Raw genomic sequence first — 27,890 nt, 5'->3', positions numbered from 1 at the left:
AAAAAAATTGCATCATTGTAGAGTGATATGATTAATGATTTTTGATTGGTCCCATCATCATTCATGTGAGTGGGTTTAAACAGTCATTAGCTGGCATTTGAGTGCTTCCTTGACCAGCTTATAATATTAAGGAAAATACTAAATTATTGATGCCCCTTTGGCTGGGCAAGAAAACAAGAAATAAAAAGAAAAAATGGATTGTTACAACCTGCAGAGTATCAGGAGTGAGCTTTGTTAGAGGTTCTGCGGAATGGTCAGTGAACTCCATACTTTCCATTTCAGCAAGTTTATTTGGGAGCTGTGAGATAAGCCTACTTAATTCACACCTTAATTTATAAAACAAAACATACAGTGTCATAGATTAGATTTGAAAAGGGAAAGATGTTACATAGAACTTTGTGTGAGTTTTAATACCGGCAGTCCCCATGAACTAACCTGCACGATAGTTTGATTTAAAGTTCTAGGATAGATTTTACATGTACACGACTCATTATGTTACATATACATCAGTCTCCATGAACTAACCTGCACGATAGTTTGATTTGAAGTTCTAGGATAGATTTTACATGTACAATTCTCATGTTACATATACATCAGTCTCCAGGAACTAACCTGGACAATAGTTTGATTTGAAGTTCCTGGATAGATATTACATGTACACGACTCATGTTACATATACATCAGTCCCCATGAACTAACCTGCACGATAGTTTATTTGAAGTTCCAGGATAGATATTACATGTACACAAATCATTGTGTTACATATACATCAGTCTCCATGAACTAACCTACACGATAGTTTGATTTGGAGAGGGTATATGTAACATGCACATGAATCCCTATGAACTAACATGCAAACTAGGTTGATAATAATTGATTTGGAGAGAGGCGATGATCTTAGTGACCTTGTGACAGTTTTGGATAGAGTGTTGTTTTCGATTAGCCTAAAGTATGCTATTTGATTGACGGAAATTCCATGTTTACGATGAATTATCCAAACTCTATATTGCGATCAGTAATACTGACTGTATGAATCAATATTTACACCCACATTAGATTAAAAAAACAAGAATTTACCATTTTGAATATCCAAGGAACTATTAAACCAGAACGGTCACTCTCCCCGACTTTTCCACACTAGTTTCATGAAAATGCGTCGGGAATCGCTCGATTGTCACGTTTCTTTTACGGTGCAACTATAGGCCCTCCTACAAGTGGCTAGGAATAGTTTTTCAGAAGCGGAAAATTAAAGGAAACTACTTGAGAATGATTTTAGCAAAGTATTAGTATGCAAGATATGGGGCCATTCTAGAGATCTTCTTTAAGATTCACACACTAAACTAATTTTTATTTTGCTGTTGTTGAAATTTTGCTATTTTTGTAAAGTGTTGTCCTGGAAAGATTATAAGGCAGGCGGCCTCCACCCATTTTATAAACTCCTTATCAGTTGAAGTAAACAACAAACAAAGTGTTCGAAAGAAAATTAAAAAACGAATCGTCAGGGAGGAAGGAAGGAAAATGACAAAAAAAAAAGAAGAAAAAAAACCCCCGTAAAACTAACAGTTGATATGATCTGAATTAGGTAAGGGCCTCTTATGCATATCGCTACTGTTGCCACATTGAAGGGTATGTTCGGTGTAAAGGCAAGCTCCCATGTCACGATAAAAATCGAATGACTTAATATTAACGATTTCAAAGTGAGCAAGACCTGTCAAGCCTCGTGTCCGACTTCATGATCCGAGGGTATATGTGGATGATGCAAGTTGTGGGAAATGTTAACCTAGGTTTTTTGTTCTCCACCTGCCACGGCACGGGATTACCCATCACTGTCAAAGTTGCAGTCTGCGACTGTCACCACATCGCATAAAAATTCTCGACGACACTATTAAAGAGAAAGAAAAAAAAAATGATTAAAATTGGCTGGAATAATTTCTGTCATGGCGGCACGGATCAAGAATCATCAATAATTCGGTACTCGAGTATCTTTTTTTTTTCCACTTTTTTTTTCGTGAAGTGTTCCTAATATACGGTTAGGATCGAGGCAGCTATTTGGGAATGACGAGAAGATCTAATCACCGTGCTGCACCCTGGCTCCCTGGCTCGCTGCTTTGAAAAGGCAATGTGTGACTATATAAAGGGTACTGTGTGTGTGCGACTGTTGTATTTATGAATTTGCCTCATATCCAAAATTAGGTTACTTTTGTACTGGGGTTAATTCAGAACAGTAACCTGAAAGTTGGTTTATGGTTGTGCAGGGGCTTGAGTATGCTGAAAATGGGCCAGACAGTCTGGGTTATGCATATACCATACGTAAGGGGGGGTGGAGGGGTAGGAGGGGCAGGTTGAGAAGCATGAAAGAATAAAGGGGTAGAGGTCCCACCAGGTGTTAGAACCTAATGAAATTTCTATTGAGAAGAGATATAACAGTAAATGAACAATAGAATACTGACAGGAAGTATGAACAAACTGGAAAATAGCATCTTACCGTAGTTTTTGTTGGATCATTACCATAATCCCCAAAAGAAGGGGGGGAAAAAAACAACGACAGCAAGAATTATTTCTACCACCAAATAATCTTTAGTTTGTATTTTCCAAACTATTTCTTCCAAGCAATTAAGAAAAATGCACACTATTACCTGCAGACCGGTAGTTGCCTTTTTTTCGACAGGCTTAGAAAGAAACAGATATGCATTTTGATTGCACTGCATAGCAATGGCAACGATCAGGCTATCGTATCTTGGATTGTCGTATGGTGAAAAAATTGTTCGATATCACATCCAGCCTCACGCTACAATTTTTGTTCGTAAAAACGCTGGAATCTTTATACCTAATTATGACTGTGTTTTTGTAATGATGACTCTGTGTTTGTGCTATTTGTGCAAATGTCAAGCACTATTAAAGTTTGGTGAATATTTTTCATTTAGACAACAAATGCTCGTGCCTATTTCTATGAATATTCATCAAGTTTTGATTGGTGAAGATTCGTTTCTACACCCCATCTTGTCTATCAACAAATCAAATCCAATCAATCTCATTCTGTCCCATTTTTTGTAAAAATTGTTTTAATAAGTGGATTTAAATGCTTACAGTTCAACTGCTACTTTTCCAAATTGTATTCATGTTATCTTTCAAGGACAGTGCCATCCATCCATAAATCTATCTATCTATATCTATCTACCTATATATATATATAGTTATTATAAATATATTTATATTCATATATCTTTGAGCTCTCCTATGGGCTGTTCTGTAACGTCTGTTTGTTTTCAAATCTAGCTTTTCCTACTATGGGTATCTCCTTTTTCAAAATTGCATAACTAGCGAAGCAGCAACTCCATCCAAGAGTTTTCTCTCTCCCTATCTATCTTTCTTCCTGGGCTTTTTTGTTTTTTTAATTGTTTAACGTTATGTTCACGGTGATGCTGGCTTTTTCATCTGCGCGAGCTGATTTTATTAAATTAATTCTGATCGAAGCTGTTTAATTGGAAGTAATCTACATGCTAATACAAGGTTACAGACCTCGGTAATTGTCTAATAGTTTACTCTCGGCCTTCCCAAGCCTCAAAGCTGTTTATTTGTTTCATTTCACTGCAAGGTAAAAAAAAAAAGAAGTTCTTTGGTGATATTTAAGGTCAATGTTTAATAGAGACATTTGTGGTGTGTGGGGGGGGGGGGGGGAGTGTTTAGTAAAGCCACAATACTTTTGTTGAACTTTCACAGGAAATTGTGCAACTGAATATTATGTCCTTACCAGCTGATCCCAAAGGGGGAAAAAAAAAACTCTAAAAATATCAACTGATATGTAGGGTAAAGGTAAATGCCCAGAGAACTATAATAGCCTCAGTTCAGTATTGTTGATAGCATTGTTAATAACTCCTGCTTCATTTTTTTCTTGTTTACTTGTAAAAAAACAAGGTTCTCAATTTGTTAAACATTTATTGGCACCAATTAATCTATAGTTATACGACGACTATCAAAGTATCAAGTAATTCAAGTGTATAATTAAGTCTTATTATAGTTGTATGGTTTGGGGAGTTGGAGGGGGGAGTCAGAGGGGGAGTAGGAGGGGGAGGTTGTTTTCAAAGAATAGTTCTGACAAACATCATATCTGGCATAATATTGGTGGAAGTGGGGATGGAGCAGGGGGTAAGATGTGGTGGGTTAATTGGTGGGTGGTGAGGGATAGTGGGTTAATATAACTGGTTCTATATATAGATAATGTCACATGTCATTGTAAGCATATACAGTATGGTCAGTGCTTAACATGAAGGTGAAAGTACATGGACACTAGGGACTCCCCTCCCCACACTTCTCTCCCACTGCTTTTATAGGACAGCTAGAGTGTCTCGTCAATCAATTCTCATTCATTTTTGGTTGTTTGCAACTTATAATGTAACTCCTTCTAGTCCATTACATGCTTAGTCACCATTGAATGTTATCCACTTCTGAAGCCTGTAAAATTAGGTCATGTTGTTAAAGATGCTATTTGCATGCCCAGTAATTTATTCTGACCCAAATATGAAAAACATGAGATCGATAGAGATATATATATCCAGGCATGCAGGTATCAAACAGGGAAATCTCTATGAAATAAAGTTTTACTGGAAATATACATGCCTTCAGTGAGCAGATTTGACTCATATTGTACGTATGTATATATATGTACACATGTATACATATATATATATTTATATAAATATATATATATATATACACATGTATATATATATACATATATACATATATATATATATATATATATATATATATATATACACACATGTATATATATATATATATATACATATACATTAATGTAGATATATTTATATATGTATATATATGTATGTATATTTATATATATACATAAATATAAATATATATATGTATATATCTATTTTATATATAGAGGTTGCACTCTTGTCCTGTGATCTTCTTTAATTTGCATCAGCGTCTTTCAGGTACACACATGCATATATGCAGTGTAAGCAGAAGAGACAAGTGACTATTCAAGACATTAGAAAGTACTCACAATTACTGTATCGTGTCAACATATGGTCCCATAAATTATGGGTATTTTTTAATAGGCAAGGGATGCAATATAAACCAAACTGTGATATTCCAATTGATTGGATTATTTATTATTGAAATATTAGTATTCATTAGATTCATATAACACACAAGTTTTGTTACTCATTGTATATGATTCTATTCTAGGTTGGGGAGTTTGGTGTTTAAGTTTACTTTAATATTGGCTTCTCATGCACAGACACATAATTGGTAAACAGCTGCAGGAGGTTCCCATAGATTGGAGAGAAAGATGCGAAATATATACACCTAAGTACCATTATGCCCAAAACGTGTATCTACTTTAAAACCTTTGATAGGTTCATCAAATGTTCCATTAGCTTTCTGTCTGGAGGTGTAAAATAAACCTTAGGGGCTGCTGCCATTTACTTGCAGATATGATGCTTCATTTTTTTTTGACAAAAAAACAAGAAAGACACGAAACAAAACCTGAAATGCATTTGCTTCTTCTCTCTTTCCCTATATTTTTTCCTCAACATTGTAAAATTTTAGCAAAAACTTCTGTATTTTAAGTTTATGCCTCACGCCTCCGTCTTTGTCTCTGGGTCTGAAGAAAATGATGAGTTTTCTTACTTCGTCTCAACTCTTCTGGCTTTTTAAAAATGTGAAAGTCTGAAACGTTGCCGTCATGCTTTTTGTCAAGCGATTCGTAGAGCGTTGCCCATGGCATCCACGACGACGGTGAATGCAAGAAATATCAAGCAAAGAAAACCACTGGGAACGTGTGATCTCGGGCTACAGAACACATATATGTTTATGTTTGATGTCATTTCATGTTTTGAAAACTGGTTTTGCCCAAAGACTGTAGCACAAATAGAGGAAATGCAATAAATGAGTTGTAAAAACGCAGCTCTACAAGAAGCATGCTATACAGAAGTAGACAGGGGGGTGGGGGGGATGGGGGGTGGGAGGGGTAATATATCTATATATTATTATACATATATATTGATGTATAAAACACAGATGTAGTTTATGATTTCTGACATTTTGAGGCCAGACTTATATATTTTTTCCAAATCTTGTACACCTAACTCAATCAGTCGGAAACTGTATTGTTTTGTAGCAGGCAAATGTCCCCCACGAGTTTACAAACTTTCAATATTCTCAAAGTTAAGATCGCCCTGTTTATTCCCAGCGTGATACTTGAACAACACGAGGGGAATTCCCTGTACTGGTCTCATATATATCTCTCTCCTCACTGGGTGTGAAGCTACGGTAACACATATACAGCCTCAACATAAAGGTGTTGCCTAAGTACGGCCGAGTTTATTGGTCAAAAAACTGTGGGATTTTTCCATCTCTCTGCATACAGCCAACTTCTGAGATTTGCCCGGATCGTCACCTCGGCAACTTACGAGACCTCTCTTTAAATTCCCTCGGCGATCAAATCGTTTCTTTATATAAAATCAAAATTCATCAGGGCTTGAATTTTGAAAATTTGTTCAACATTTCAGTATTAATGGGAAGAGGTCAGTGCATGAATCTGGGGGCGTTATTAATTTATAGAATATCAAGTGGCCAAGTTGGAGACTCGAATACCTCAATCTGACTTCGAAAAGTGTGGAATTGTCAATGCGTTTATAATTTAGGCCATATAGACAAAGTAATTAAAGGTTCAATACTGCAATCACATTTATAATATCATGTAATTTACATGAAGAGTACATCATATTTTCAAAAAGTTTTGATTTACTGCATGTCCCCCCTTACCTGTCTCCCACTGTATATGCATACGCACCCCATTCTACCCTCGTCCTAAGAACTGATAACTTTCTTGCACTGTGCCAAACCCCCCCCCCCAAAAAAAATGACCCTCCTGTCTCTAACTGTATATGCGGACACACTCCATCCTACCCTAGTCATAAGAAATGGTAACATTCTTGCACTGTGCAGCCCCCCCCCCTCTTGTCTCCTACTGTATATGCATAAACCCTCCATTCTTCCCCAACCCAAGAACTGGTAACATTCTTGCACTGTGCCAAGCCCCCTCCCCCCCCATGACCCTCCTGTCTCTTACTGTATATGCATACACACTCCATTCTTCCCCATCCCAAGAACTGGTAACTGTGCCCACACTGACACTCCAAAGTTTATTCCATCCTTCAAACCGAAATCTTTAAGTTTAACATTGGAATCTCATTTCTCAAATTTCTTAATTCCCATCAGTGAAGTTATGGATTAATTTTATTATATGACATCACATGTCTAGTTCTAACCTACATCCATTCTTTCAGGTCCTCTTCAAAATGGTAAATTATAATTATTATTTAGTTCCAAATTTCTTCATTAACTATCAGTGAAGTGATGGATCAATTTTATGATGTGGCATCATGCACGTGCCTTCATAATCCAACTTGAGTTGTGCGTCTCATATAAACTCATTCAACTCCCTAAGACTGTATAGTAACCATGTCTAATTCAAAACCAGAAAATTAGCAAGGAAGTAACCATGTCTAATTCAAAACCAGAAAATTAGCAAGGAAGCCTTATTTATGAAATTTAATCCCCGATCCTTCTAGATCTCTCGCTTTTAATCTCATTAATAAAGTATAATTTTTCGTTGACTTTTCTTTCATCCTCGTTTTTAAAGGACTTGAGTTTCGAAGCTTTCGTGAGTCATCCCGTCTCCTATTTCAAGTTCCGAGTTTAGTAAATCCACTCGCAGCTTGATTATTTATTCATTAACTCGTCATACTTTAATTGCCATATGAAGGATGGTAAGTTAACCAAAGAAAATATCAAAATAAAAAGTTAGTCCTGATAAAGTGTCTTTCAAGAAATTGATGTTTTATTGATACTTCAGACATCTGCATGGTAAAACTGCATGCACATCTACAGCACTGTATGCAGGCAGATGCATAGTCTAACATAGTCCCCCTCTATGCCTGCCCCCCCCCACCCAGGATACTTGTTTTTGGTTAACAATAAAATTATTAATGTTACAATTACTGTAGTTTAGTTAGAGCAATGAATGCACTGTGCTGGGGAGGGGGGTGGGGTGGGAGGGGAGAGGGGTGGGAGGGGAGAGGGAGGGAATAGGGAGGTGCATATGGTGGTGGCATTGGAATGCAAGACTGCAAGTGCGTATTGATGGAATATTACATGCTCCCTTGTAACATGCAATACACATTCTGTTAAGTCTTTTTCCTTAGTATGCAGCCATAACATTTTATGCAGTGATGTACTAGTATACAGAAGCTAAGATTCTGTCCTAGAAGAACCATTTGTGTCTTCTGTATGTAATTCTTTCGGTGTACAAATGAAGAATCGTGGAAAAGGTCATGGGTACATGAATATGAATAAAACACCTGTATGAAATAAAAAGAAATAAAAATTCAAAAGTTTGAAAGTGCATACACCTGGTGCCTGAGGACAAGTTCGATTTAATCTTACAATTTATTGATTACGTATCAATACTTGATATGGTATTCAGGAAAACTAATTTGCTTCTGAGAAACACAAAGGAGACAAGGGACTTGGGTGGGATGGGTGGGTGGCAGGGCTTCATGAGGGGTAGAAGGAGGAGGTACATCTATTAGCCAATCTGCCTATATATTCTTCTGATCAAGTGCCTTTGCATTCAGAGGGCTTGTTTAAGGCGAGTCTGCCCCTCCAGTCCTGGGAACAGATCACCATCCCTGTGTAAAAAAAAAGTGTTTTGAATTTGACGGAGAGACTGATTATTATTATTATTTTAATGAAACTGTGACAGATGCTATTGTCTAAAAGGCACAGATGTTGTGGTGCTAAAAATCTTATGATTGAAATTTTTTTTTTTTTAAGTCTTCCTTGGATATAAAAAGGAAAGAAAGAGATAGAAACTGCTCGAAGATGTGGTCGAAAATTTATATTAATTAACCTCTGAAGTGTAGAAACATAATTCAAATTGTTGTTGATATCAGAGTCACACTCAGACTGCTATAAATTGCAACCATCATTGCTTTACATGCAGGAACTTGATGACCTATATCATGAAAAGCGTTTTTTTTTGTCAAAGGGACTTTGATTTGACATTAATAATGCAGACACATAGACATTTATTTATGACTGGCCTTTAGGGAAAGATGTATAAACACTGTTTGTACATGAGCAACTTTGAACACATCGGTAACGTGATGAAGCCTCAGACCTTTTATTAATGTGTGAATTGAATTCTGTGATGGATGCATAATTGTCTATTTATAAGGATATTTTGAAACACCGTGCGTATATGTTTTCTAATTGTCTTTCGATCGTGTTTGCTTAGAGGTCCACGGACACCTATGAGAACAACATTGTCCTTATCACTCTATAGGCATTACAAATCATGGGAGAAGCTGCAAGTCCCAGCAAAATTTCAGCAAAGATTGACAATTTTTACTTAATTTTACTCTTTTCTTAATTCTAGTTTTAGTTTTGAATAAAAATGAGCTAATAATGCACATTGACAACGTAAAGGGAGTGACTGCCTAATTTTCTGTTACATTATTCCTTTGTGTTTACAAACTTCGTTGCAAGGACACTGAACACAGGTTTTTTAACATATTATGTGATATATTTTTATATCTTTGAAAAGAGGAACATCACATTATTCAAATGATATATGGGAGCTTCTAATTACGGGTTAACTTATTAAGGCCTGAAATAAGAAATTCTGATGAGCGCAACACTCCACGTCATAGTTTGCACATATTTCATGAGCTTCTCAGATTTATCAAAACTTTCCATTGTGTATATCTTAGAAACGAAAAGAGCTTTTTGAAAAGTTTCAACAGATTTTGAATGAGATTATCACACAAATGTACTGCATATGGGGCAAGATTGGATAGTTGTCCATAGTATTTTGTGAATTCCTAATTTTAAATATCAGAGGAGGTCAAACCCAAATTATGTTGCAGGTAGTTTTCAACTTTGCTTGTTTGTAATGAAGAGGCTTTCCTCTATAGTAATTTGCCTTTTTTCCTTTTTTATTGTGGTTATTCCATTTTAAATTTCTTCCAAGTTAAGTAAAGCAATTGAAACATGAACTAACCATCAAATCAAATTGACCCTCTAAGAGCTTTTTTTCCACTTTTTTCTCTTTTTTTCTCTCAAAAGCTATCGATATCAAAACTTGTACTAACTAGCAGTTTCTATGGTCATTCATATAGAAATAAAAAGAATCATATTATTTTTTTTTGATGATTTTCTTTTAAATTACATCTTTTCGGAGAGGTAATTATTAAGAAAACTAAAGGAATTAGTTGTTTCGAGTGGGCCATTCATGGAGGTGGAATATCCTTTCATCAGCTCTAAAGTGTGTTACGGATAGGGCATCCGTTCCATCATAAGTGATTCACGATTAGCTACCTGCAGGGTTTCGTTTACCGGTTTTAACGACGTCGTAGATTACCACTCATATGAGCGTCGGATTGCCCGATGATCGTATCAAGCCCGAGATAAAAAGTAAAGACAATTGCCCAATCCACATTTGAAGAATGCAAATAAAACGACAAATATTTGGGCGATAAATTGGGAAAAATTAAGAAACGTATAGAATTGATGAATTGCTGTGATTATGCCATCCAGCCCTGTCATATGTGAATCATATCTTAATTTTGTCGGAGAGCCGAGGATTTCTGATCGGGATGAAGTTTGATACGACTGCCCGTGAAAGGCGTGTATGGTATAGTTAAGCGATGCCCTGGGCATCACTAATTCTCTAGTTATGAATACATAGATGTACGATTATAGCTTCTGTCTAATAACGCCAAGGGGACAAGGGTACTTTTAGCCAAGAAATCTCATTTACCGTTACAATTGGTAATTTCCGTTGCACTTTTTTCGGGGAAAGCTTCAGTCCTTTTGTTTGAGAGAGCTCGATGAGTGTCGATTGTCTATGATGTACCTTTAGGTTGTATGAGTCATTTAAACGTTTTCTTGTATACTCGGTTAAAAATGAATGTGTTTTTGTGATGTGATGGTTTGCCTTTTTTTTTTTTTTTTTTGTCTTAACTTCAAAAGTTGATGTCATATTTGGAAGAAAGGAGTCAGGAGTCAGCTAAAGAAGGATTGTAAAGAAAAATAGTAACATGGAATAGTGCAGTAGTGTAGTTCATAGCAATTAAGTTCTTCTGTAACGTTTGGTCGGTGTTTAATATTGGAATGATCGGATCAGACGATTAGTATAGATTTGTATAGATCTATAGGTATAGATAGATATATTTAGATAGATAGATAGATATATATATATATATATATATATATATATATATATATATATATATATATATATATATATATATATATATATATATTAACACAAAGGCGTCAAAGGTTTCAGTTTCTAATGGGGATTCTGTCTAGGACAAATCGATTGGTTTGGGGTAGCCCTGGGGTGCATGGACAAGTACAGGATTCATTTAGTAAAATGATTCAATTGAATGATGTGAGTTTGTAGTACGTTTGGAAGAAAGAGATAGCGAAAAAGAAAAGGAAAAAAAAAGACCCCAATTGAGGAAGAGTTGTGAGTTTATATGAAAAGAGCCATCTTATTATTAACCAAACTAATTCAGTTACTTTCCAAGAATTGAGGTTTAATTTTACTTAGACAGCTTTATTGCTACTGTACGTAGATGTCTCTGTTTTAGCCATTAATGTTGTGTTTGTCAGAAGGGTGTAGTATCAGGTGTATGCATCAGAGGGCAAAATACAATTTCCCCACCCCACCCCACCCCACTCCCCCACCCCATACCATCGTAGTATCTTTGCAAACATGCCATGTAGTTGTAAATTTGTTTGGCACAGGTAGGATCCTGCTGGTGATTATTATTAAGTTGAGGGATATATCATATGATAGATGCCATGTTGCCTCACTGAGCTGGAGTCAGGACGGGGGAGCAGAGGGAAGGGAAAGGTGAGAAAAGGACAGGGAAGTGTGGGAGAGGGGGGGGGGTGGAGGGTGCATGATCTAATGGGTTTGTGACAAACACATATAGGATGTTTGTGGAGCAGACCATCATCCATATAGGATAATTTAAAAATCTAGGTCGCCTGTTCGCAACCCAGAAACGTTCGGGTTACGCTCCGATGTACGTGCAACGTCGGTTATTATTCGCACACATGATCGCTATGGCCTAATTTAAACCTCTGTGTTGTGATTGATGATGCACGGTGTAATATACGTGTCACCCTTCTTAATCGACCTTCGTAAACATAAATTATTCGTAACATCACCCGACGATCAACGACATTGTACATGTTCAGATGGTTATTTTCAAAATAAATTAATAGCTTGAAAGGAGGCGAGTAGAACAGGAGTTAGGAAATGTCTGCATGCCGTAAACTGACAGTAGAAATTATCGTGCAGGTCCACTAGCTCGGCTAGCTGTCTTGCTAACACGGGGATGAGCTCACTTTTGTTACGAGCCTTCAATATCCTTGTCAGTTCTAGGGGGCTATTTTAGGTAAAAACTCATTTTGTAATGATGCTTGATTCTCTTGGGAACTCGAGTTCAAATAATGGCTGTCTAAATTAACCCCCCCCCGTTTCCCCCCATATCAGCATGTTCTCTCACCGAGCCTCTATAAAATGAAAGCATTTGTTATGCACTAGTGAGTTAGATTTTACTTTTCCAGGGTATCTATTGGGTTTTACTAATTTGAATATCTGATATGTTTGGGAACCTCTGCCACGCATCTTGGGTTTCGCCGTTGCGAGGTGTACTTTATCGTTTAGACGATACGGCCCAGAATAAGTGGAACTGTCAAACATGTACGGTCATTTAGCAGGGAAGGAAGATGATGATGAAGGCGGTAGTGGGTTTTTGAGTCGGAATAGGTGGCTCTGTGTGTGCGAAGTAAGTGGACAAGCCTGCAAGTGTTTGGATGGACGGCCTCTCACTGGAAAAGGAATTACCGGGATATCAGATATGAAAATGATTGGTCAATAATTCCAGCGAGAGTAAAGAGAGATGACCGATGTCCAAGAGCAATATCCTCATGTTTAAAGGGGTGTAAGAAGACATGGCAAGGGTTGAAAGACAAAAACAGAAACAATTTGTGTATCTCTTTCATTTCATTCATCTGTTTTTCCTTTTGTCTACTAGAAAATTTAAATATTCACATAATAAAAGTTAAATTGGGAGAGGAAGTGTCCTTAGACACCTCAGGGATTTATCAAAGGAGAAGAATCGACCATGTAGAAAAGAGATAGAAAAAAAGGGAAGCAAGAATAAAAAAAATCTAAAAAAAATATTTAAAAAAATCAAAGCAATTATGAAGAAATATATTGTAAAAGTAGTTGTTTAGGAAGGTTAATTAATTTGTCTTGTTGGTAAATTTTCTATTCAATACTAAACATTCATGAGTGAAATCACTGAAATGAATTAAAAGCTTTTGTTTTGAAACCAAAGTTTTAAAACCAAAGATTCTCTTGATTTTTGAATCTGTCCATTTTTTTTTTTATAGAAATAATTGCAGCAACAGGTTCTATATTTAGTATACATCAATTATAGATATTGAAATTATTGATTTATGGAATGTAATCATGCCTCTGCCTCTCTGTTTAACTCTCTGATGATGCATGCATGAGGTCACCTCCCCCTCCCCCCCCCCCCCCCCAACACTCCTTCCTGTCATCCAACTTTTCAAATATCTCTATAATTTTTAATATTTCTATTTTTAAGTCCTGACATCCACTTTACACATAGTGCTGCTGGAAAATTGGATTATGTAATCAGTAATAATTGGCAAACCTCCATCTCTGTTTGCCCTATATTTATACCCCCCCCCCCCCTTCTAATTCCTTTTTCATCAATCTTGTCCATTCCATCTGCTTCAATCTCCAAGGAGTGAATTTTATACATCATGGGTTCCCATCTGGGAGCCAGACTTGTCTGGTCAGATCAATTTCATCGATATTAATATCATATCTTTATAGCTTCACTCTTTTTTTCTTTTTCTTTTTTTGTGCTCCTCTTGGGTCATGATATTCAATCCTGCTATTAACCTGCCCCATGCAACCTCTCATGAACTGATCTAGGAAACTAGGAGAAGGCAGTCATTTCCTGTTCAGCAAAGTTTCTTTACCCTCCAGGCACGATGCTCCCAGAGGGGTTCATTCAACCTTTTGTTTTCCTTTGCCCTGGTGCCAATTCTCTTGTACTTCTGTCTTTTACCACCCCTGTCTCACAAGATCTTCTCCATTTGATCAATCAAGAAAGCTTGCGTTTCCTTTTTCTCAAACTCTGATGCTGGTTTTAATTGAAAGGGCAAAAAGTGAAGAAAGTCAAACCAAAAAAAAAAATGAAAAATTGAGAGCGAAAAAAAAAGAAAAAGTTAGCTCACTCGATAAAAAAATTACTCGATGGGGATTATTCGTATGGAGGACTCTGGGAACAAAGAGTTTCTCTCTGCGATTGCAATTTTGTTGAAAAATTGAAAGAGGGATTAGCCATTTGCCCAGACACGTCGTCTTTATAAGAAGAAAATAAAGAGTCTATGAATCTTTCTGCCGAAAGGCATTTTCAAAATCACCTTTGTGACTTGTTACATTTTCAGAGAGTAAAAAAAAGGATATTTAAAATTTGAGATGCATCTTGTAAGTGATTCTGACAAGTCGTAAAATGGCATCGGGAGATATGCAAATGTTGCAGATTGCGAAGATTATAGACAGAATCGCACAGATTGTATTACTCTAGCAGAGCAATTAATTCTTCTTCATTACCAATTAAGTGCGAGCCATTTGAGGAGACTCTATGGAAAAGACATTTAGCTCATTACAACCTCACTTGTGGGTTATAAAATGCCAGTTTAATGGTTATATAGTGAATGAAGTACCTTGTTTTGAATTAACATTTGTCTAAAAATTTAGATCAGCTGAGATGAAGATTTAGTTTTTTACCAAGGACCATCAATGTAGCTGTTTTTATGGGATGGTAATATTATACATCATTATCAGAGATATCATTTAAAATGTTACCATTTTAAATAGCAATTTTGACTAATTTGACTAATTTTATGACTAATATTGCTAATTACTGAAAATGTTTATTTTGTGAAGAAAGAAAACATGAACAAATGGGTTTGATGGCATGAATTTATTTTGCATAACATATTATTATGCCATTTCCAAAAATATATAACCAAGGGATTAATTTAGTCGTTCAAATTCTGTGTGGACGGGTTTTCCAATTCTCTGACTCTTGTCTCTCACAGTCTACTATGGCTCCTGTGTAAACAAAACTGCAATATATATCTTTGCATTTTGATAGCATTTTGCCCATATTTTTAATACAGTATTTTGCGATGCCATATTGGATAAATTATTCCGTGAAATATATGCATCTCGATCTCAGTTAGCTGTCTCAGCTTATGGGAAGTAAACGAATCAGATCAAGTATAGTATGTCAACATGTCAACAAGCCTCTCTTTGAAAGCCTCTCTTTGAAAAGAAAAATTTAGACTCGTTTTGCTTAGTCTTGTAACACAATAGTCCCTAATCCACTGTCATTAACGTTATCACATCTGCTTAAATTTAGTACGTTATCACATCTGCTTAAATTTAGTACAAAATGTTTACAACTTGTGCTATGAAAATCTCTGCAAAGGAACTTGAAAGTAACTGTAATTACCGTTTTACTTTCATGGAACCATGCATTTAATTACTTTGATAATGGCGAATAATGGAACATCATACCGATCTCATCTTGGTGTGACTGTAACGGATGTCTTAGGAGCAGATAACATCGGGAGGAAAAATAAAAAAAATTGCCCAAATTTAAACTTTTCCGTACTTTTCTCCTGACATATATATACTCGTTAATTCTCGGGCCTGAGGTTTTAAAAATGTCACCGTGCGTTAAAGTGCACTTTCTTTTGTCTTTGCGAATGATAGTACGTCTGTCACATGACGATCTTCCAAACCTGTGATTTATGCTCTGTCGATGGTTCTGTACAGAGTACTATTGGTTATAATGTAAGTAGTCAGATAGAAGTCACTGTATTAAGTGCAATCGTCTGTTAGATGGCTCTTAGAGATGGAATTTGCATAAATGTTGTCACCCTTGTCTGTATGTCTCTCTTACATTTACTTAATTGAGAGTCAGAAAACAGAAAAACTTGAGATTCACAAAGTTGACTATAATGTTAATTGACACGATGAATTAAACATTTTTCTTTTGGTAATAATAAAAATGTTTTCCATTTTTTTCACTACAGATGTACAGTAAAATGTTGAATATATGATCAATATCTGACAGCTTTGGATATTTCATTTTTAGAGCAGACTGCAGTTTGCTTTTAAATAAAAGAATTGTGCTTTATGTCACCATGGGAACTGCATAATAATTAACATGGCATGATTGTTGCTAGAAAATGCTTGCGTTATGCAAAATAAGGCTAGACGTCACAACTAGCTATGATCAGTTTGACCAATTTTAATTATGCATAGTATTCTTTTAAGCACTTATTAAGTAACAGTATTTCGGGCAATATGAATATTCAGTGTCTATTAAGATTTCTATTCAGTTTTGATTGGTTCATAATAATGTGAGCAAGATCTCTCAACACAAACTAACCACGTTCATACGTGTATGTGTGTATATACGACATGTTCACACACGTTTATTCCTCTGTCTTGTGTTTTTGTTTCTCTCCAGCTGCACGCGTCGTCGAGAATCTCAGTGTGCGGGATCCAGAAGTACCACCTCCCTTCGATGGGTGAATAGCAATAACAGATGCCCCCTCATCAAGCAGGTCACACCACCGAATACACCCAGGACAGAAACAAAAAATGTAAGGGAACACAGTTTTTTTTATATCTTTGGCAGACAAATACTCCATCCCTCTAGGTGTACTTAAAGTTTCAAATCTTTGGCTGTATATATGAATATTAATAATTTTTATTGTCTGTCTGTCTGTCTGTCTGTCTCTCAACAAATAGCAACAAATATCATCCTTCATAAAGTAACATCCGCATTAAAACACAGCTGGGGTGAACTCTATTTCAGTCACTTTTGAAACAAACAACATAATAGTACACAGAACATGATAAGGGAGGAGTGCCCACAAGAAGCTTGGAGTATCTTATCAAGTAAGTGAACACCCCCCCCCCCCCCCTTTACAAAATACAAATACGTTCATGTGTACAAAGAAACTTTTTATAAGGGTCTGTGACAACAACGCCTCCTCTGTTCATATAATACTAGTGTATACTTAGATTCCAGACAGCGATAACTTGTACAGGTAGTAACATGCGTGGGCTCTTTAATCTGCATTTTTAGATATACATACTCAAACTACCTCAACCAATATCATATATCCCACAATATACTAGTACAATATACTAGTACAAGAACTAGCACAGTATACTAGTACAATAACTAGTACAATATACTTGTTCAATATACTAGTACAATATATTAGTACAAGAACTAGTACAACTTTGATCTGTTTTAGTTGAGGTGGCATCTTTATCGTATCTCCTGGTTGTAGTTTGCTATTGCAGTCCGGAATGAAAAAAGAACAGAAAAAGGGCACTAAAGAAAGGGAACCAATGGGAATAATAAAGAAGGTTGGGATGGGGGTTGGGGAGGGGGAGGGGGATGGGGGTTGGGAGGGGGAGGGGGATGGGGGTTGGAAGGGGGAGGGAGAGAAGAGTCAAAAGAGCATCAAAGCAAAGAGAAAAATACATAGGGATGCACCCAACCCCACCAGAACAATGCATGCATAAACAAACCAGAAAAATGCTTATAAAATGCTGTCTGTTTCTTACTTCAAAGTGAAAGATATTGGTCGGTTGTAGAAAGGACCTATCCCTGTTATTAGACTTTTTAAGCCGAAACAAATTGTAATAACTAATCTGAAACAATTTGAGGATGAATAATTTTGGGCATTTTTATATGCATTAGTACTGCCGCCCGCCCTTTTATCAAACATGTATGCTGCACATTAATGCTCAATCTTGTATTAAAGACAGTATTGTGACGTGAATATATAGACATACATACACACACATACATCAACATAAACACACACACACACACATACAGTATCTTTTGTACATGTATATATTTTTGATTGATTAATGCAACAGCAGACTAATTTCACAATCAAGTCATCCATTTCCAATCCATTCATCAAGGAAAACATCTTTCCTTGGATCGTAGTGCTTATTAGTTGGGCCTTTCTTAATTGTTTTCCTCCATTTTGTCAGGTGATGAAGCAGGAAGATATGACTTCATATACATATTTATATATAGAGACAAAAAAAAAACAATCATTTTTGTCTTCTGAATTGACAAAAAAAAGGACAATAAGGGAAGCAAAAAAAAAAGAAAGAAATATAGTGACGTGCCAGACATTTGTTCGGTAAATTACATGCATGGTCTCTCTTAGGCTTGCTCCACGGTCTGTTAAATTAATTCTTTTTTGGTACCTTATGATCTGTGTTTAAAGCCTTTATTACATTTTTTTTACTATTTATGGTTGATGAAGGCAATCTAGCTTGGCGTATTATTAATATATGAGTCACGGTGTGTTTGATCTCTGCCAACTATATTTATCTGGGTAACATATGTCTGCTTTAGCAGTACACAAGACCCCTCACTGACTCATGCACGCTTCTGTTTTCTAGATTTGTATGTTTATCTTTTTATGTATGTCTAGAAGTGTTGTCTTTTTCTTCTTCTTCTTCTTCGTTCCCCTTGCACTCACGTGTTTACAGTCGCTGCGTTTTACATACATTGTTTGTAATCTTTTGATGGATTGCTAAATGTGATATCCATATTGGTAGGATTTTACATGGAAGAGGGTGTGGGAGCCAAACAATGGTGGTGTTCAGAAAGGAGGTGGGGGTGGGGGGGGAAGGAGGTAAGTCACATGTAACCACCAATTATACAGTGGTTTAGTTTTAGCTTTGTTCACAAGTGTATAGGGGTACAGTAGGTCACTTGACCACAAGATGAATGATTTTTGTACTGCACATTTGTACAGCAACTTAATTTTGTGGGACAAACACAATCGTAGAATGTAAAGGGTCATCTCAAAACTTAGTAAAACTTACACATGTGTTTGCAAACTGAACCTACAGGGCACCAACTGATTCTTTTGATTTCAACCTAGCTACCTAGCTACCTACCTACCTACACGTACCTACCTACCTACCTACCTACCTACCTACCTACCTACCTACCTACCTACCTACCTACCTACCTACCTACACGTACCTACCTACCTATGTACCTACCTACCTACACGTACCTATGTACCTACCTATGTATCTACCTATCTACGTACCTACCTACCTACCTGCCTATCTACGTACCTACCTGTCTGCCTACCTACCTGCCTATCTACGTACCTACCTACCTATGTACCTACCTACCTATGTACCTACCTACCTATGTACCTACCTACCTATGTACCTACCTACCTATCCACGTACCTACCTATGTACTTACCTACCTACCTACCTACCTACCTACCTATGTACCTACCTACCTATCCATGTACCTACCTATGTACCTACCTTCCTATGTACCTACCTACCTACCTACCTATGTACCTACCTACCTATGTACCTACCTACCTATGTACCTACCTACCAATGTACCTACCTACCTACCTATGTACCTACCTACCTACCTACCTACCTACCTACCTACCTACCTATGTACCTACCTACCTATGTACCTACCTACCTACCTATGTACCTACCTACCTATGTACCTACCTACCTATGTACCTACCTACCTACCTATGTACCTACCTACCTATGTACCTACCTACCTATGTACCTACCTACCAATGTACCTACCTACCTACCTACCTACCTATGTACCTACCTACCTATGTACCTACCTACCTACCTACCTACCTACCTATGTACCTACCTACCTATGTACCTACCTACCTATGTACCTACCTACCTACCTACCTATGTACCTGCCTACCTATGTACCTACCTACCTATGTACCTACCTACCTACCTACCTACCTATGTACCTACCTACCTATGTACCTACCTACCTACCTATGTACCTACCTACCTATGTACCTACCTACCTATGTACCTACCTACCTATGTACCTACCTTCCTATGTACCTACCTACCTACCTACCTATGTACCTACCTACCTACCTATGTACCTACCTACCTACCTATGTACCTACCTACCTATGTACCTACCTACCTATGTACCTACCTACCTACCTACCTACCTATGTACCTACCTACCTATGTACCTACCTACCTACCTACCTATGTACCTACCTACCTATGTACCTACCTTCCTATGTACCTACCTACCTACCTACCTACCTACCTATGTACCTACCTACCTATGTACCTACCTACCTACCTATGTACCTACCTACCTATGTACCTACCTACCAATGTACCTACCAATGGACCTACAGTACCTACCTACTTACCTGTCTACCAACCTACCTACCTGTCTATCTATCTACTTGTCCTACTTAAAATCATTTTTATCATTTTTCTTGCAGATTATTTTGGATGTGTTGAACTTGCCTCGGCCTGTAGAGGTTGGATCTTTGGAGTATATGTGCGTGTTTGGTGACTTCCAACCCACGTCTGCTGTGGAGGTGTATGATCCAGTAGAGAGTGTCTCGAAAGTTAATTGTTCGACACCTTCTAACATAGGTACCACCGAAGGTAAGTTTATTTTAAAATCACTCAAAAGAAAGGTTTGGATCCCAACATCACTTTGTTGGTTTAATATAGTTAAAACTTCTGGAAGAGATGAACTTGGTGTAATTCAGTTTCCATCTCCTATCTGTTTGCGTAAAGACTTCCATTGGTACTGTGAGAGCTCTACCGAAACTGGCGTTATCATCTTGTAAACATCGATGAAAATATAGCCCTGGTTTTGAGGGGTATCAATATTTACTCGCTCATTAGCATTAATATATAGAGTTAAACAGCCTACATGTCAAATGTAAAGCGTGTGAAAAATAAAGCACGTCAATAGCAGTGACATATAGAGTTGAACAGCAGACATGTCAAATATAAAGCGTGCCATACATATAGCACGTCCTGTAGCAGCTTGCAACAAAATAGAATAATGTACACTTGTTAATTATGAAGCATGTCATTAGCAGTGACATAGAGTTGAACAGCATACATGTCAAATGTAAAGCGTGCCATAAAAATAGCACGTCCCATAGCAGCCTGCAACATACTAGAATGATGTACGCATGTTAATTATATAGCATGTCAATAGCAGTGACATATAAAGTTGAACAGCAGGCATGTCAAATATAAAGCGTGCCAAAATATATAGCACGTCCAATAGCAACGTGCAACATAATAGAATAATGTACACATGTTAATTATATAGCATGTATATAAAAAATAAAAAGCAAATATAAAGCATGCCAAAAATATAAAGCATGCCAAAAATATAGCATGTCCCCGCAACATAATAGAATGATGTACGCACGTTGGCATGGCAGCAACATGATACTACATGTAGAAACACAAATCTGATTAGCAGTCGAGGCATCATGTGCCCTTAATATAGTACTGAATGATCCTAAACGTCACTTTGTGTTTACTAATGGAAGCCTTTACATCCCTTAATTCCCATCTTCTCGTTCCTGTCTGCCACTTCCTCTTGGGTATGACAGTCTGAGTGGAGAAATAAAACATCCACTTCTTGTTTTCGGGGAGTTATTTGACTTTGTCGTACATACGTCATCGAGACTCCGTAATCGAAATAAGAAAAAAAAGAAGAAAAAAACGCTTACATTTGGCAGTGACCATGATATCTTTGTACTTTCTATCGCCAGAGGGTACCAAAAAAAAAATGAATAAATAAAAAAAAAATTAAAAATGACTTGTGAAAGAAGTAATGAATCATTGCATTTGTTTCTTTTTTGGGGAAAATATGACCAGCTGCCAAGAGAAACAGAAACAGAAAAAAGAAAAAGAAGAGGGGGGAAAAAATAAATAGGACAAACAAGCCAAAAATATGAAATTGCCATGCAAAGTTTGTTTATTTAACAATCATACATTGACTGTTAGCTGTGCCGTAGGGCAACTCCTGGTTGGCCTGATATATGGTAATTTTCGGCCCGAGGCGAGCCATAGATGTCAGAAATTAAATTTGTGATGAATGAACCCGAATTTAGAGTCTTGATAGAACAGGAAAGTATAGCATAATATGAAACCATAATTGTGGGATTAGCTTGATCTTTGCCCTTGGATTTATACCAAAAGTAATTCAAAAACAAAGATTTTTGTCATTCATGCAATTTGGCATGGATTTTTTCCTTTTCTTTTTTTTCTAAAAACCTCCTGGGCTCTTCAATTTTGATAGTTATTTTGGTTGATAGTTAATTTGTTTGAATATATCGAGGGGTAAGGAGAATTGTTCGGGTCTAAGGAATTACACGAGAAAGAAATTGTGCATTATTTTGCTTTGATGCGTGCCCAAGATCCCTGAATAGAGGGCAGTCTTTTACTTTTGACGCAGGATATTAATGGTGATCTCCATTTTCACACGTACCTGTAACAGAACAAAAAATTTCACACCCCCAAAAATTTATGATTTATGGAATCATATAAATTATACATATATTCATTTTTAACAATTTATGGAGTCGTATATTACATATTATTCATTATTTCATATTTAACAATCTCTTAAAATCCCCACACTTGACATAAATCATTAGATATTACATGAGTGTAGTGTCTCGTCCCATATCTAGTAATGAAGTATCTCTTTGCCTACAGAGGTGCGTGCATAAAGACTATTCCCATTGAAAAACTTAGCACAATTCTCTTAAAGGAAGATGAGCAGGTTTTTGCCAAGTGTTTGCCGAAGCCTATGTTATTATTATTATTTCAAAGATCGCTCGTTGGAAAAGCAAATTATTTCAGGAACAGCAAAGGCAGATGCTCCGAGCCCATGTAAGCGTAACCAAGTTATTAAAATGAAACGAGAGCTTAAGGATCACCGGCCTGAAAGATAAGTGGCGATGAAACACGAGACGTCTCACAACTAATTTGTTTTTATTTGCCGGCTCTTCTACGAGCTGAAAGCCTCTCGAAGTGAATCCCCTTTGCATGGACAATTTTATGGTTTTCGAGATTAATTTCGAGTTTCAATTTTTTTTCCCTCTCTCTTTCTCTCTCTCCGTTATTACGGGAGCGATGTAAAAGTGTAGTATCTTTTCTACTGTCGTGCGAACAAGGCCCATTCACAGCAGCATCTTCAGATTTTAACTAGAAGGGTTAAAACCAAAACTTGTTATGTGTGTTAAGACAAAGTTATGCAAGGCCAAGGTCAATGGAGAACTTCAAGCCTGGGGGATGAGTTAAGGAATCATAAATAAATGAAGAAAGGAAAAGAAACAGAGATTTTGAAAGGTGACATGTTGACCCAGCCACACCAATCATACACAAGAGGTGCAACTCAACATTCATCATTTCTCATTCATTTGGGAGAAACAGATGAAATGATTTTGGGACAATGAAATCAATATTGAATAGAATTCATCAGTAAACAAATATTTATGATTTTATTTGTCTCGACTTGCAAAGAATGCAGGAAAGTACACAGTAAAATCAGACCTACTGTGTGAGTCATGCATTGTTGGTACAGCGATATAGCAGCCTGTTGGTTGGCATTCAATGTTGGTACAATCATATGTAGCAGTCTGTTGGTTGTCATTCAGTGTTGGTACAATCATATGTAGCAGTCTGTTGGTTGTCAGTTAATAAATGATACAACAGTATCACAGCCTGTTGGTTGTCATTCAATGTTTGTACAATCATATATAGCAGCCTGTTGGTTGTCATTCAATGTTTGTACAATCATATATAGCAGCCTGTTGGTTGTCATTCAATGTTTGTACAATCATATATAGCAGCCTGTTGGTTGTCATTCAATGTTTGTACAATCATATATAGCAGCCTGTTGGTTGTCATTTAATGTTGGTACAATCATATGTACATAGCAGTCTGTTAGTTGTCAGTCAATGTTTGTACATGAATCATATGTAGCAGTCTGTTGGCTGTCAGTCAATAATGATACAACAGTATAGCAGTCTGTTGGTTGTCATTCAATGTTTGTACAATCATGTAGCAGTCTGTTGGTTGTCAGTCAATGTTTGTACAATCATATGTAGCAGTCTGTTGGCTGTCAGACAATAATGATACAACAGTATAGCAGCCTGTTGGTTGTCATGCAATGTTGGTACAATCATATGTAGCAGCCTGTTGGTCGTCGTGCAATGTTGGTACAATCATACAGTATGTAGCAGCCTGTTGGTTGTCATTCAATGTTGGTACAATCATATGTAGCAGTCTGTTGGTTGTAAGTCAATAATAATACAGCAGTCTGTTACTTGGTCGCTCAGTATTGGTACAGCAATATATGAATTTGATTGAAGACACATCATTTCTAATTGGTTGATGATCAGATGTATGTAAAGTTGCCAAACCAACGGTGGACAACATTTTGTTGCTAAAATGTACGAATTATGAGTGCTAAATACTGTTACGTTAGCTCGAATATGTCACACTCTGATTGAATGAGGGAATGCCCAGAAGTGTCCTTCAGAGATTCCTCAAAAGGAGAATACTCAATGGTTTCAGAGTCTGCAGCCTGTCAAAAGTTTTCGTGGAACAATATAGGACGGATATATGACAGTGCCCCCTCTGTTGATTTAGAGCTAAGCTGGAGATCCACAATGATGTATATATGTCTCCTTTTAGGACAATCACCTTAAAATATATTATCCTCCAAAATGTCTTGATGGCTATTGAAGCATTTTACAAAGATACAAAATGTGTATAGATGTGCAAGAATTGAACAGTTTGAAGCAACTGTCCCCCCCCCACACACATTCAATTTAGAATTTTATTCGGTTACGTCAATTAATGAAATGGATTCTTTTCTCTATTTTTTACTCAGCGGCTCTGACAGTAGACTTGGGGCTCTTCTGCAGCAACACAAACTCCATCGTGGCCAGCACACAGTTTGATTTCTTTGACTGCCAGAGCTTCCTCTCTTGTACAGAGTGCGTACAGAACGACTTCAACTGTAACTGGTGTATCTTTGAGAACAGCTGTAAGAGAAACTCTGAGCCATGTGACCAGGACGGCACTGTGTACAGTCAGATGGTGAGTTGAGTCGCTGTTTGCGTCAGTATGTGGAAAATAATGGAACTAAGCTTTATTGAAACTCGGGTGATGAAACTCATTCAGTTGAACGGGGGGGGGGGGGGGAGGTTTGGTTTGGGGTGAGATTGGGAATGAGTTTCTCATTCGTGAGAAATGTGTTCAGGTGACATTCTAGACAACTGTCGATCCTGCGAGATGATGTTCTCACGTTAATCTCGGTCTGCAAACTACTTTGCCTGAAACAGGATTTAAAACTGTTCCTTAATCGCTTATATTCAATGTTAGTGTTCGATGTTCAGGTTATGATGTTATTATTGCATGTTAATACTGTTAAATGACGGTCTCATGTTACAGTTTTGGTTTACAAACTGCTTGCATGTACAGTATCTACAAAATTGAGACTGTGCCTTCCTTTAACAAGCGTCTGTTTTGTACTAAATCGCCAAGATGAAGTCAAATTTGAGGATATCGTCGCATGCATAGGAATTTGATTTTCCGGTCTCATAATTTGTCAGGGCATACATGTATAGGAGTCCTAAGCATGCACACACACACATATATGCATACACATGTAGTTACCTTGATAGGCAGCTGCACATATAGAAAGAACCTAAGCACCACACATACAAGCACAGGTATAGGACCTATGTGTGGACAATGTAGGACAATGAATGTAAAATATGCCAGGGCTCATCCAAGTTCACTTAATATGATAATTTGATCAGATTTATATTTTTTATTATATATGTATGTTTTTTACTTTGATTGCAACAGAGTTCTGATAGCAATGTCAAAGGACGAGAATACTGCCCTCATATCCTGGAGGACAATCTACCCATTCTCATACCAGCTGGTGTGACCATACCGTTCATTGTGAAGGCTGCAAATCTTCCCGAGGTAGAAGTAAGTTGAGTCTGAACTGTTTAAAGTTGAGGATTTACAGTCTTGTATCAAGGCAAGGCCTTCTCACATGACTTTCACAACATTTAAGGGATGTTCATAGGTAACTTGTCACCCCTCCCCCCCTACACACCCAAGTGTGCAAACTTCAGACACATCGATGTGTTGCACCACATCCACGTGTCGCACGTGGGACTTCCCATAGGTTGCAGTCACAAACCGGCACACGTCATTGTATTTACTACGAGTTACCTCACAGGTGTCCGCCATTCTCACAACTGGGTGAAGAGTGCCTTGCCCAACATAGTGATCTGGCCAGGACTCGAACCTGCAATCTTTTGATTGCAAATCCTTCGCCTTCCCATTGGACCATTGCGCTTCCACAGCACGATGACAAATATTTACATTGCTCCTTTCTTACATGAGTCTTGTGACTGCTTTGAAACCGAATCCCCCAAAAATTGTATCTGGGATATTTCCAATTCACTTGACAAGAAGTTGGAAGAAAGGCATGAACCATCTTAGTTATCGTTGCCCATAGATACCGGTGAGGAAAGAAAAAAATAATTCCACGGCCTGTTCGGAGAACAAGTCCGTTTAGGTCCTGACTTTCGGTGTTTGAGTTTTGATAATCCACAAGGTTAATATCTAACTCACTTGGGTGTTTTATCCCTGCCTTTCTCGCATCAAAGCTACAAGCAAGAGTATTTAGAGAGGTGAGAAAAATTAAAAGTCAAAAAACGTTTTCCCTGATAGGGTAATTGAAGGAGTTTTTTTGGAAAGACAATTATTCTGTGATGAAGATTCTCACAAAGTGTGTATAAGAATTCGATTGCATTCGAATTTGAGTCACAGTCACAGAGTAGCGTCAGATAAGGTTGTGAAAATGTCACTTTCCGTAGTGTCAGGTTGTTAAAATAATTTATTGGTTCTGTCACTTTTGGTGGATTGGGCTGACAATTTTCCTCTTTTAATTACCATCTTTAACAGTCAAATTTATGTAAATTGAGAGCCTCTTTTTTTTTTTGTATTTTGTGTGTTTTTTTGTTTTTTGTTTGTTTCATGTGACCATGGCTTTATAGTCTTAATTCCCACAGCAGGCTTCCTTTAAAATGTAAAACCGTTGTATAAATAATGAGTACAGGGGATGAATGTCCGGGACTTTGTTATCTAAAAAAACAGTTTGGATTATAGGGCTCAGAAAATGCAGATGAAGACTGCAAACTGTGCTGGAAAAAACAACTTTGTTGGCTTTGCCTGCAAGTTATTAATTTCATATACCTTAAATCCCTTTGAGGAGGTCGTATTGGGCCAGGGCGAAGGATCAGAATAATGTTTAACTAGGTAGTACAGTAAAGTTATCTAAGCCACTAGACCTGTCTGAGGATTTTAGCAATGATGTGTATCCAGATCCCTCCCTCCCTCCCCCTCCCCCTCCCCCTCCCCCTCCCCCGAAGACAAACTCAATTTATAATTTCTGATATCATCTAATAATTGGTGGTATTAATACATAGGTATATATGTTGGTAGCTATCCATTTTCCCATGCCTAGCAGAATGTTTCTAGCTAACTGATAAACACTGGTCTGGCAACATATGGAAAACAAGATCTGAATATTCATTCAGTCGTACTCTAGGACGTAAATTTCAAGAGTAGTTTTGAAATTTGAAACGGGGGAGAAGGGGTTTAGCACTTTTGGTTCGCAGACAGTACCTCATACCCGCTGTAAATTAGTCATGGCTGTAATAAGCTAGAGTTTTTTCAATTGCTATATTTCATACCGGGG

At 37.2% G+C, this 27,890-nt stretch overlaps 1 protein-coding gene across 7 annotated transcripts in view; it reads left to right on the top strand.

The window, feature by feature from the left end:
• LOC139962153 (plexin-A4-like) overlaps nucleotides 1-27,890 on the top strand; it is a 205,569-nt gene that overhangs the window by 141,140 nt on the left and 36,539 nt on the right. For all 7 annotated transcript variants that reach the window (XM_071962097.1, XM_071962102.1, XM_071962100.1 and 4 more), the window contains 4 exons: nucleotides 16,707-16,842; nucleotides 20,557-20,725; nucleotides 24,996-25,204; nucleotides 25,979-26,107. In XM_071962097.1, coding sequence (XP_071818198.1) covers nucleotides 16,707-16,842; nucleotides 20,557-20,725; nucleotides 24,996-25,204; nucleotides 25,979-26,107 — 643 coding nt within the window. The remainder of the gene's footprint in view (nucleotides 1-16,706; nucleotides 16,843-20,556; nucleotides 20,726-24,995; nucleotides 25,205-25,978; nucleotides 26,108-27,890) is intronic.

The sequence above is a fragment of the Apostichopus japonicus genome, chromosome 20 (genome assembly GCF_037975245.1).
Source record: "Apostichopus japonicus isolate 1M-3 chromosome 20, ASM3797524v1, whole genome shotgun sequence".
NCBI classification, from domain to species: Eukaryota; Metazoa; Echinodermata; class Holothuroidea; order Aspidochirotida; family Stichopodidae; genus Apostichopus; species Apostichopus japonicus.
Note: the sequence above shows the minus strand (reverse complement) of the source record. Positions and strands in the feature narration are given on the sequence as shown.